This window comes from Fusarium musae, chromosome 1 (assembly GCF_019915245.1).
Source record: "Fusarium musae strain F31 chromosome 1, whole genome shotgun sequence".
NCBI lineage: Eukaryota > Fungi > Ascomycota > Sordariomycetes > Hypocreales > Nectriaceae > Fusarium > Fusarium musae.
Window position 1 is genome coordinate 258,962 of NC_058387.1, and position 12,418 is coordinate 271,379.

Consider the following 12,418-nt stretch of genomic DNA (forward strand, 5'->3'; position numbering starts at 1 on the left):
TTGTCGTAAAACACCGAAGTGGCTCCCGGGAATCCGGCAGAAGACGACGGAACTGTGGGTCAGGGGGATTGAGGTTTATCTTAGCGCTGACGTAGGAGTCTTTTATGAAGAAGAAGAAGATAGCTGATCAGTGCCAAGATAGAAATCACATACTATGTATAATAGCATGAAGAGCTCTATCTTGCTGAAAGAATACCGAGCTTATGATGTTCATAGGTAAATTGGTCGATAAGAGAAGACATCTTGGAGACCCACGTTGCCGTTTATCCCGTCTCGGCAAGTTGATCCGAGCTTTACGTGTAAGACTAGCCCTATTAATCTGAAGTCCGCGTCTCCTCTGGAAACGGATCGAGCCACTTCAGGTGAAACTCAAAACAGCTGTGAAAAGGGGATAATTACCTCAATTCACTATGAGAAGACTTGGGACCACTATCGGCTGTGTTGAGTATTTCTGATGTGAGTTCCTGTTCTTTAGTTCATACTTCTCGCTACCCGAGATTGATCTTGGGATTCATGCTGAAGTCCGTCCAGTTTCCAGGCCCACTTCATCATGGCCATGTCTCAGAGACTGGTCACAATCAGCTTCATCTTCGCGACGATACTGCTCTTAACTGTACTTTTCACAAGGACATCTCCTCACTTTTCAAGATCAACATCATCACAAAATCATGCAGATGTCTTTAGTAAAGACCCTCATCTAAACTCAAGACTCGCTCATGCCGAAAAACTATGGAAGCGCTCTATCAAAGCTCGCGAAGAAATGGTCGAAGTAGTCGGGTACGACAAAGCCTTTCCTGACGGATACATGAACCCCTTTAACGTCTGGGACTTTGCCCGCCCAAGCTTCTTCTGTCCTCACGATCTTGAACGCGTCGGTTCAATTAGCGATGGCGGCAAGATCATCTGCGGCATGTCGCGTTATGAAAAGGAATGTCCCGGCCCATCGTCAGATTCAAACAAGGCGAGAGAATTCATCGTTTACTCATTCGGTGTGAGTGTCGACTCCTCTTTTGAGGCAGAATTGCTCCAGCGCACGAATGCTCGGATATGGGGGTATGATGGCACTGTTGATAAATGGGCGCAGCAAGTCCCCGAGTGGATATGGTCGCGGGCTAAATTTCAAAAGGCCATGATAGGAAAGGTATCGGATAGCAAGGCTAGACCGCCAGTGTTTTCGATACAGGATCTTATGAAGATGAATGGGCATTCCTATGTTGATCTTATCAAGATGGACATAGAGGGTGCTGAATTTGATGTTCTTACGTCGTTGATTGATTCGGTCAAAGAGCAGAGGAAGAACGGCAATGCGACGTTGCCTTTTGGTCAGTTATTGGTTGAGATGCATCTTAAGCAACCACCAGAAGGAGTTACGGTGCCAAATGATCTTCGATCATGGCTGGAGTGGTGGTATTCGCTAGAGGAGTTGGGCTTGAGGCCAGTGAGCAATGAGGACAATTGGATTGGCGATAGAGTCTATGGCATGCCAAGATTTATGGAGGTGCGTCTAAGCCAACCCAGATTCAGCTTGTGCGCAACTTTACTGACAGCCGTTTATAGTATACGTTTATTAATGCAGTGGACAAGGAGCGAAACTTGCTACTGTGGACATGAGTGAGGGAGCCTTGGATTCAAGCTATAGATAAAATATTTATGTCACCACATAACTCTGTCAACTTTTTGATGCCCTGGCTGACATTAAGCAGACTTGGGGTCTTGAGGCCACTTGTCCAGAGTAGCCTTCTTTCCAGTCAACGTAACCTGGACCTTCGCTTGCGTAGGCTCATCCAGCAACAGAGTGTAAGTCCCAGGATAAACAACCAAATCACCATTCTCTCCCCGTCGCGCAATGTTATCCAACGTCCACTCCAGTGAGATATCCTTCGTCGATGAAGGCGCGACATCATGCAAGCGACCATAAGCCGCAAGGGTCTTGAGAGGGTAAGGCTTAGGTCCAACTTCACTCTTGATAAAGACCAGAGAGACAAAGTCGGAGGTAATGCGGCCGGTGTTCTTGACACTAACTTGGATGGGGGGCAGCGCGCAAGTATCGGAGTATTGAGCACTGCAGCCCTTGAGAAGCTTCTGGATGTCAAAGGTCAACTTGTTGGACTTGAACTTGGCTTGGAACTTGGTGTAGTGGAGGCCAAAGCCGTAGGGAAGAACTGGAGTTGAGTACCAGCGATAAGTTCTCCCTGGCAACGACTTGGTAGGTCTGAGGTCCATGTCAGTCATGCCAATCTGCTCAGTGTATTTACTGGGATATTGCGTGACGGGTAGTCGGCCAGCAGGACTCTTTCGTCCAGTGAGCAGGTCCATGACTGCAGTGCCGCCATCCTGACCAGGGTAATTGACCCAAAGAATACTGTTAATCTTCTTGTTCTTCAAAAGAGCAGTGTCGTCAACCTGATCGCCAAGCTGGATAACAACCAGTGGCTTGCCGAGACTAGAGAGTTTCTGAAGAAGGGTCAGCTGGCTCTCAGGCCAGTCAAGGTTCTCACGGTCTCTATCTTCGCCAGCAGCTGAAGCATCAAGACCACCAAAGTAGAGAATGTAATCAGACTTCTTCGCCGCAGCAACAGCATTGGTAGTCCAGTTGTCGTGAGACGAACTGTTCTGCAGTGTCGGGCCCCAAGCCACGTTTGTGTCAAGACCAAGCTTCTCAGCTGCGTAAAGCGGGCTGTGGAGGAACGGAGCACGTCCACTGTAACCACCCTGCAGCTTGGAAGTATCGTTGGCCCAGAATCCGATCATTGCAACACTATCCCTCTTCTTGAGCTTCAGAGGCAAAGTGCCGTCATTCTTAAGAAGAACAGCACCCTCCACAGCAGATCTGAGTGCAAGATCCTGAGCTTCCTTGGTGTTGACATCCGCAAAACTGAGCGAGTTCCATTGCGCTTTGGCACCGTCAAAGAAACCAGTATGAACAAGCCCTTCGAAAAGGCGCTTCAACGAACGATCCATGAGCTTCTCAGTCAAGAGGCCTTGCTTGTACGAATCGGAGACATCGCTGGTAGTAGTATACTCACAGCTTGAATCCATGCCGTTCTCAAAAGCTACCTGGGCACCTTCAGCGTTGGTCTTGACATACTTGTGATTCTGCCAGATATCCTGCATGGCGCCACAATCACTAGTGATCCAGTTGTTATCGCGCGTCCAGTTCCAGTGCCCTCTGAGGATCGTCTCCTGCAGATACGAGTTCGCGCATGCGGGAATGCCGTTCACGGCGTTGTAGGCGCACATGATGGAACCAACCTTTGCATCACGGGTGCACTCCTGGAAGGGCCTGACGTAGTACTCAGCCAAGTCCTGAGGAGTAATCTTGGCATCAAAGTCGTGACGCGTGAAGCCTCCCCAGTCCTCAAAGTCGTTTCCAGCATAGTGCTTGCAGGTAGCAACAATACGTCGTTGCTCCTTATCGCCTTCGAGACCCCTGACGATGTAGCGAGCATACCGGCTGACATGAAGGGCATCTTCACCTGGAGTTTCGGAGCCACGACCCCAGCGAGGATCTTTAAAAGGGTTGACGTTGGGTGTCCAGAAGTCGACTCCGCGCCAACCGCCGTTAGTGAACGCACGCGCTTCGGTGCCGACGACGTTGCCGATATCGTGAATCAGATCATCGTCGAAAGCAGCGGCCATGAGAAGAGGCATGGGAAATGATGTGGCCGCGTCGTAGGGAGGAGTGTCGGCAAAGCGACCACCTGGAGATCCAGCGAGACCATGAAGGGCTTCGTTCCACCAGTTGTACCTTGGAAGTCCGATTCGTGGTGCACCAGTTGCATTGCTGCGTTAAGTCAGCTCCAATCTCCAAATAGTAATTATGGGGGGGGGGGAGATGTATTTTACCTGACCAGATTGCCCACCTTCTCTTCAGGCGTCAGAGCAGCAACTAGAGCAGCCGCTCTTTTAGCTGGAGATAACGAAGTATCGCAAATTCCATTCTTGCTCAAAGGTCCTTTGGTACAGTCCGGAAGGGTATATGGCGTAGCAGCCTCAGCCAATCCACCTAAAAGAGAAAGCGACAAAGCGCTAGCAGCGACCTGAAGATTGAGCAGCATGGGTGTTTCTCTGCCTGAACAACAACGTTGCCTTGGCCAAAAGTCCTGTTCCCACCGTCCATTTTATACTTCTCGCTTCGTTACTTCATGACCTTTCCATTGTCCGGCTACTGCGGAGTAATGCATATGCTCATTTGCGGCTCACCATAGGCAAGCAAATAGAAACTCAATGACGCAGCGCTCTCCCAGCGGCATATGTAACGATCGGCAATTATCTAACCGCAGTTGAAGCTATCGGATATTATCACTGAGTGCGGGGAGCCGCGGGGATGCGGGGAGAAATGTGCAGTTTCAGGCAGAATACGGATTGATGCAACATAATAAATAGCCTAATAGCAAAACCCTTAATGAAAGCATAATACATTGAAGTATGAGGTCACGATCAGCAGGTGTCGATTCTGTTGGTTATGTTCATCAGGGTTAGAAAGCTTATGGAAATTACCAGAAGTTAAATATTGGTGCGCTTGGACGTGGGAAATGCAAAGGGTCACGGCTAATATACAGGAAACCGTTGGGCACTCGGCCCTTCTTTAAGCTCGGAAGCTTAATATTAGCTCCCATATGCCTCTCCATTGAGGCATATTATCCTCGTTGTACCACTTGTATCTGGTCTGCAGCTTCGAGCACCACGTGAGCTGATAGAACTCTGAGGTTACAGCCGGCACGGTGATAGTGGTGTTGGATGCGGGAATAAACAGGGATATTCCTGTTCCTCTGGAAGCTGCTCAAGTCTCAGCGAATTTAGTCTAGAATTAAGTTTTTACTGATTCCGGTCGTGGCTTCAATCTTCGAAATACTAACTCTTCAATTTTCGTTCTATTTATTTACACCTTGCTAATTCGCGAAGCCTCTTGTACCTTTGTAGAAGTCAATACCCTTTTATCCGGCCTGTTGTTCTGTGTCAGCGCAACGACGCCGTTGCCTGTACGAGGAACCGTAAAGCAGTTTCTGGAATGGCTGACCGAGCACTATTATGGACCTGGATCTTGACGGAGATGCGGCCATTGCCACCTGCGGCTGTAGGCCGGTCTCTGACCAAAAAAAGTGATCGCCGTCGCTCGTGATGGCATATGCGATTGCGTCACCGGGTGTTGTGTTGGCGGTGGGCTTGGCTTGAGTGAGTGCAGCCAGCAGGTTCTCTTCGATAGATCCCACGGAGAATCGAAAGAATATGGAGTTTACTGTGATACAACTCTAGATTGTAAGTACCGTGTTTGTGACGGTGAATGTAAGAGTTATAGGGGCAGAAGAGTTGATTGTATAGGTGAAGGCAGGATCTGGTTTCTGGGGTAAACTTGATATGTGGCTATCTATGCTTTCGTCTAGATACCTTTCATCATTGTCTTCAGGAGGATTATGATGCACGAATATCCTCTAAATATTCACATTAGGCTCAAGAGCTGTCTTTGGATGAGGACAAGCCTACTCCATGAAATTGATGATACAAAGCCTACCACTGTGATAGATGCAGATTCGACAATTGCAGCCGTCATGCGTTTTTCAACAATTTTGGTGACCATTTGTGCGTTATTTGTTATTTACTTGATTATTTCCTAAATAAGATTAGCTGTTGGTGACAGAAACGCTGTTTCTGATATGTCGTAGGTAGGGGAATTTAGGATGCACTAGACTACTAGTACCTTGAGCCTTGTAGGCTCACTCTGTTTATGGCTATGCTTGATCTAGAATCCGAAATAGAGACAGGTCGAATCATTCAGAGCCACTTTGATGAAGGCACTCGTCTTTTCAACAATGCTGAAATTTTCAATGATCTTCTCGCAAGCCTTAGAATTAGACGTCGTGTGGCCAATCCTTTCATTCGTACCCTATTGTCCAGATGAACAGCCTCACAACTTTCCTCAGTTAAGATGCATCTTGTACCCAAATCTCTTTCGACTTCTTCCGTCTGCATGGCAACCAAGAGAGGGCCATAAAGTCCAATGTCCTGGCTAAGCTCTAGCAATTGGATACGGCCTCACCTGCGAGAGTGTCTGGATCTGCGTTCCGAAGGCTACCAGCGATAAGAGAATTTATTACTGAGACATGTCATTTTGGATGCTGTAAGATGTGTAGTTTGTTTGTCTAATCTTCAGAATCCAACTGTAAGCTTTATCTTGTATATTGGTGTTTGCAAAGTATGAATATCAGCCCATGAACTTCATGTTATGCTAGCATTGTGAGTTTGTTCCCCTATCGAGTTGCTCTGCGGAAAAAATAAGCGAAGAATGCACACTGAGACATAATATTCAGCCACAGCAACAATACAGGGGCTCACGCTGCTGGTTTCATAGATATTTTCTTAGAATATTGAGCTAAACGGCTTCAGCCGTACCGATCCTTAAATAGCGCGATTGTCTATCTGTCTCATTCAGCCAAAGTCAAAGCGTTTAGTATCAGTCGTGGTTTAGAACCGTATGTTATGGCGCTAAGGAGCGCAGCTGGGTGTTGAAAGAACACCCATTATAGGTCTGGATCGCAGAGAACTTGCGGGGGAGATATGTAGAGCTAGGACCAATAGAGTTAGTGTTCAGCCAGTGACTCCAAAGCGGAAAGGGGATGTATTAGAATCTGCTTTCAGCTCCCCACGACCAAGCCACACACAGAGTTGCAAGTCTCAGACTTAAGCAAGAAGAAACCTGATCCTTCAAAATGAGCCTTCCTACGCCCGCTCATGTTGGGAGGGATTATAAAGTCATCCAAATCCCCCTCCCATCACTCACCGTCAACGGCTTGTCTTTTATCTACACAGAACTATTCTTCAAGCACACAACAAATCTATTCCATCACAATTAAACATTAATACTTCACTTTTACCATCATGGGTCTCTTTGGAAACATCTTAGACGGCACCAAATCGGCAGGTCAATGGGCCCTAAGCCACTCGGCCGATATTACTCCCGTTCTCGAAGCTGTTAGCAAAGCAGCAGGCGCCCTTCTCCTCACGGACAATAGCAACACTGGCTTTACAGTAGTAGCTGGCCAAACAGATTCACAGATTTTGGCCACATATGCTGCAACCTTTGCCTACGCCAGTGCTCGGCTGGCTGCCACCGCAAAAGAGGGAGCAAAAAAGGCAACAGGCGTCTTTCCAAACCCGGCTGGCAAGACTAACACCACCAACACCACCGAGGACGGCCTTGTGGGCCTGTGGACAGATCCCAACGGCCTATCATTCAATGAGAACCCTTCAGTATCGATGTATCAAGATCTTTCGGCTTTTATGGGAACTATGAACATCCCACTTTTCTGGAAGGATGGTGAAACTGTTCGTGATACCGTCCACGATGTCGGTCAGACATTGTTTGCAACCATTGAACGACAGGGCCTCCCTACGCCTACTGATGGTGGCAATCCTATTGTAACAATTAACGGGGAGGTTCCAATTCAAGGCGGTCTCATTCGGGCCTGCCATGTATACTACCCGATCCCAATGGGCAAGGCAGGAGAGGATATCTCGCTGCATAGCGCAATTCATCTCATCTACACCACGAATGTAGACACGGCGGCCACTGACGCAGCCCAAGGCCACCTCAGCGTCGTCAGCCCGCTCAGTAACCAAAACTCCTGGGTCGTGACAATGAACATCACCTGGGCCAGTGCTCCCATCGCTGGATCACCGGATGTTCAGAAGAGATTCACGGATATCCTCACCAAGGACTACTCTGTGCTCAATCTCTTTGTTTCCAATGTCACTGGCACGCTTCAGATCGTAAAGGTTCAGACCCCGGCTGATAAGACTCCAGCCTACGCCAAAGCCGCCGTGGAAGCTGCAGTGGTTGCAGCTCTCAACGACGGATCATCCAACAACAATGGGACCGCTATGAACACAGCTCAAGTCCAGGTTACGGATTCCTCTTGGCTGCCAAATGGGTCGACGCCCTAGTCTTATGAGCAGAACAAAAGTCCAAGCCATGCAATATGGCTTTTGCAGGTATAAATCCTGTGCCATCAAGAAGAAGAGCCGAGGGAACCGCATCAAGAGGTTCGAGTGGCTTCTGCTTTCATCACTGGAGCATACAGATTCCTTAGAAGATTGCCGATAAGAGCCAAAGCAGAGATATCCTCAAACCACTTTCGGTACACTAAAGTGATGATGTTCATTAATCTATGTAGATGGCGGCCTACTTCCCCCAAAACTTTGCTATTTTTTACGGTGCGGCGCTTTCTCGCATTGACATGATACTTACGCTCATTCTTGATTGATTGATCTGCGATCAGCCATGATTTATCAGCACTATGTGAGGTTTTGCAAACTGACTCACGGCGCACGATTTCACCTAAAAGAGTAAGCTCCAAGCTTGACTTGACCCCACTTAAAACTTGAAGAAAAGGGATCATCCCGCGATCAATGGGAAAAACCACGAGAAACTACAAAATGTATTTAGGTTGATACCCTCCCCAAGACAGTAACGAATCTGTAGGTATTATTCTAAACTGAGATTTGAACACGCTGCCTTACCCCTCCCTCCCCTCAAATACTCCCCTCCTATTACTCCCGAGTCCGGGAATATCTACAGTGCCACCAGCCTCTCCCATCATGTCTAACTATCCCAACTACTATCGACCGCCTGGCCCTCCATCGGGTACCAATACGAACCAAGCACCATCAAGCTATCCACCATACTACCAGGCACCTCCCAACCCACTTCTATCCGCTTATCAGCAGCCCATCTATCCACCTGCACCAGGACCTTCTGGCTTGCAAGGACCACCAAGCTACTATCCTCGTGTGGGCTTCACCAGACTCCCCGCCAAGTTCCATATCTGGAATGTAATGATCAGCGGCGGCACTAGCTGTCTCGAGCTGGGCCATCAGCTCAAAGGCCCAGTAGCATACTCTGCAAAGATGTTCTCTAGCAGCAGGCTTAAGATCAAGGAAGGTCCATATGCATCTGAGAATCTGCCTATTTGCACCATAGAGAGTCGTCATACCTTCAGCAGCAAGAGCACCATAACCTTCGATGGCTTCCAAGCCAACTTTGTGGAGACGAGCATGTTTAATGATGGCGCTACCTGGCCGTTTGATGTTGATGTCAATGGTACCTTTCAGAGGTGGCAGTGGAGAAAGAGGAAGACACAAAAGACATCAACAATGAGACAGATAGTGGAAGCCTTTTCTGATAGCGACTTTGGAAGCTGGGAGCTTGTCCCTGTGTCAGGCCAGGGCTGGCCTATTGCTACTTTTGAAGCATCGGGAGGTAACACCTTTGAGGATAACGCAGCACTTGGAGTATTCGAGTTTCACGGACCGGCAGCTGTTGGGCAGTTCGGTGACACTTTTGCAAATGTATCTATCGCTATACTCTTGCGCATTATATCGCAACATTACTTCAGTAGAATCGCGGCATTGGCCAGCTCATAGTCAGGCAATGGCTCTGAGAAGTTGAGCATTGTCAATTGCTCTAATTGAAAGGCTATACATATTCCACAACTAGGCTCCATGCATGGATGTAGTTTGCTATTGATTGTAATCCGCAAAGTCGAAATCTGATACAGGATTATCAATATAAGGAAATTGAGTCGGGAAAAGCGGCGCTCCCGGAAAGCCGGGCTCTGATGTTTGGTACGAAACTTCTGAGACCTCCGACTGTGCGGCTGAGAACTCGAATGGCAAGATTGTGGTGTCATAGGGCGCAAAGAGGGATTGACTGTCGAGTCCTTCCGTTACGTGATGCGAAATAGTATCCAACTGTACCCCACCAGACTCCTCGGGGCTTAGTTCAGAAATAACAGATGTTTTGCCCGAGACCTTCTCAAAAGGCTTTTGTTCGAAGCGAGCTTCAACTTCGTCGAGAAGCCGTGCAAGCAGTTTATACAATTCGTCAGTGTAGTCGGGCGGCTGGTCACTCGCCTGCACGAACTCAGAGATCAGCTGTCGACCTTCATCCAGCCAAATACCGCGAAGAATCCCGATAACCTCTTTAACAACCCCATCAAGATGCGGCTTCGGCATGGTACCGCGCGGTGCACCAAACAAAATCTTCCAAATGCCGTACCACTGTGCCTCTGGCGAAAGGCCCTTCGCAAAGCGAGCCTGCAGGGATCTTTGCGAAGCCAACGATACACTATCCCAGTTCGCCCCAGACCCTGGTGAGCAGTTTTGTTTCAGTATATGCTCCTCTTGCCGGTTCAAAGATAAGAAGCCCTGAGAGCATCTCGGACAGGCGTAAGGCGCTGTATGTCTTCTCTTCAAATGCTGCTTCACGTCGGAGATGCGAACCATTTTGAGGTTGATGCATTCCAGATGGCGTTCCGGATCCTTTCGGAAGTACGGGCAGGCGAATTTCTTGACGCTGTCGTTGGGGCTCCGATCACCCTCTTCATCCAAGTCGGAAAGATCATCGCCAAATCCAGATGTACGTCTTCGTTTGCTGGGGGTTGAACTGCGGGATGGGAATTGCGGGCTCTGCTTTTGGTCTTCTCTGGCAAGCTCATTGCTGGATGTGTTTGAAGGGAACCTGAGAGCATCCAATGACAATCCAGCCCTATTTCTGAAATTTCGTGGAATGGGGATTGGAGTATCTGGTCGTCGAGATAGTTTACCACGCTGCAGGATCACGCTATTTAGTGATGCAGCCTGCGGTGAGATCGCATTGTCTTTTAGCTCAGTCAGAAGTTCATCTAACAATAGGTCGTCGTTAGGAACTATTATGAAATCTCACATTAGCCTTGGGTATATCGTGGAACTGGGTCTTTTCTCACTTGAGTTTTGTGGGTAAATCTTCGAGGTTCCTGATCTCGGCGGTGCTGGGGAGATAGGTCTTCCGTAAGGGCAATGAGAGACGCGGTTGTGGAATTGCAGCCTTGATTTCGGCCGTGTCACATCGCCTGTTGCTGTTTTCCTTATGTACTCATGTATAGTTGCTTCCTGCATTTCAGCTATTGTTTAGAATATCCCGAATCCTCGTTCGGGGAAGTCCCTGCCTGCTAAAAGCCATATAACGGGTTGACCAGAAGATACGAGAATTTGCTTGCTTGCAGTAGAGAGGCGATTGGAAGGTCGTTGGTATGGAACGTTGAGGGATCAGATTGAATGTGCTGGCCAGCATACTTGAGCCGCAAGGCGAGTCAAGAGTTATAAGTGCACAACAAGCTAAGGCAATCAACTCCGGGGCTGTGAGACCCCGATTGTCTGGATGCTACATATTCTCGTGAGGGGTGATGGTGCAAATTGGTATTACCCTTCACGTTGGTTTGATTTGGAGTTCGACAATCTCGCCATTCGGCTTGTAGTGATTGGTACAACTCGCCTTGCGTTCATTGGCAGTATCAATTGGAGGTGTGAGCACGGGGGAGCATGCCACACAAATGTGGATGATGTGTTGGCAGTCAGTGAGAAAAGTGCGGGCAGGGATCCGCCAAATCAATTGAGCTAATTGCATGAGCGACGCTTTTTCCAGGTTCCTCTTTGTACACGGTATGATGTTGTAAAAGCGATCGATCTGTGAGCAAGCACAAATCCCATTCATCCATTAACAAAATCTCTCAAGTTGCCTTTACCACCATGAACCACCAGCCACAGTTTACTGGCGGAGAACAACAAAGCAACTTTAAAGCGCGCGCGGCCGCTGGAATTACAGGCGAAAAGGCGACCACCTAAAGGTGCGCCTTGGGTGGTGGGTATGTTGGCGTTTCTTTTGCAGGCTGGGGCTGTATGGTGAGGTGGCCCAACAGCCTACCCTGGATATCCAGAGCTGGGTCTAGCAGCCAGTCTTGGATGCGGTCATGGTACTCGGGAATAGTACCCGATTGGTTTAAAGGGCTGCAGGAACGGCTTTATTAGCATGCGGTACGTATCCACGATCGGCGATCGAGTCTAACCTTTGGGAAATTGGCTCTGGAGTAGTCATTGTAGCATTGTAATTAAGCTCACATATTGCTCCTCGCAAGCGGGAAATGGCGCATTGAATTATACAGCTTATATAAATCTTGCATTTTCCGCAATTGTGTCGTTTTTTTCACAGTTGATGGCTTCGTACACAATCGTGTACATCATGTTCTAGTAATTATCCATATTGCTGTAAACTTCGGCGTCTGAAGACAACTCAGTCAGAAAAGCAAATGGCGCAGCGGATGTCACAAGTTATCTCGACAGAGACTTGAAAACTGCATCGCAGCCTCGCTGAAACAAATCCATCATATCAACAATCAGCGAGTCGGACTCGAGAGTATTTTTCTAGGACTACACAATTGTGGACGAGGCCTGACGCGAGGCCCAGGTTGGTTGTAAAATAATCAGGGCAGCCAGCTGAGGTGACAGAAATGCCTCGTGAGTTATACCTCCAAAAGGGGCGCAAGTATTTATGTCAGTAGTAAATTATGGTCCTCGCTTGCCCTCAGTGGGATTGACGTGGCCAACG

General features: G+C 48.3%; 5 protein-coding genes across 5 annotated transcripts; 3 read left to right on the plus strand and 2 right to left on the minus strand.

Moving 5' to 3' along the window:
* Positions 1 to 760: 760 nt before the first annotated feature.
* On the plus strand, positions 761 to 1,611 carry J7337_000100 (uncharacterized protein; the record flags this gene model as incomplete). Its single annotated transcript, XM_044817864.1, has 2 exons — positions 761 to 1,498; positions 1,558 to 1,611. The coding sequence occupies 2 exons, from the start codon at positions 761 to 763 to the stop codon at positions 1,609 to 1,611; spliced, it is 792 nt and encodes a 263-aa protein (XP_044685566.1).
* An 84-nt stretch (positions 1,612 to 1,695) lies between these two features.
* Positions 1,696 to 4,058, minus strand: J7337_000101 (uncharacterized protein; the record flags this gene model as incomplete). The annotated part of the gene is made up of 2 exons (XM_044817865.1): positions 1,696 to 3,784; positions 3,847 to 4,058. 2 exons carry the CDS (start codon positions 4,056 to 4,058, stop codon positions 1,696 to 1,698), a joined length of 2,301 nt encoding a protein of 766 aa, XP_044685567.1.
* A 2,818-nt stretch (positions 4,059 to 6,876) lies between these two features.
* Positions 6,877 to 7,941, plus strand: J7337_000102 (uncharacterized protein; the record flags this gene model as incomplete). The annotated part of the gene is made up of 1 exon (XM_044817866.1): positions 6,877 to 7,941. One exon carries the CDS (start codon positions 6,877 to 6,879, stop codon positions 7,939 to 7,941), a length of 1,065 nt encoding a protein of 354 aa, XP_044685568.1.
* A 654-nt stretch (positions 7,942 to 8,595) lies between these two features.
* Positions 8,596 to 9,437, plus strand: J7337_000103 (uncharacterized protein; the record flags this gene model as incomplete). The annotated part of the gene is made up of 2 exons (XM_044817867.1): positions 8,596 to 9,345; positions 9,396 to 9,437. The coding sequence occupies 2 exons, from the start codon at positions 8,596 to 8,598 to the stop codon at positions 9,435 to 9,437; spliced, it is 792 nt and encodes a 263-aa protein (XP_044685569.1).
* A 79-nt stretch (positions 9,438 to 9,516) lies between these two features.
* On the minus strand, positions 9,517 to 10,932 carry J7337_000104 (uncharacterized protein; the record flags this gene model as incomplete). Its single annotated transcript, XM_044817868.1, has 2 exons — positions 9,517 to 10,703; positions 10,761 to 10,932. The coding sequence occupies 2 exons, from the start codon at positions 10,930 to 10,932 to the stop codon at positions 9,517 to 9,519; spliced, it is 1,359 nt and encodes a 452-aa protein (XP_044685570.1).
* Positions 10,933 to 12,418: the final 1,486 nt, after the last annotated feature.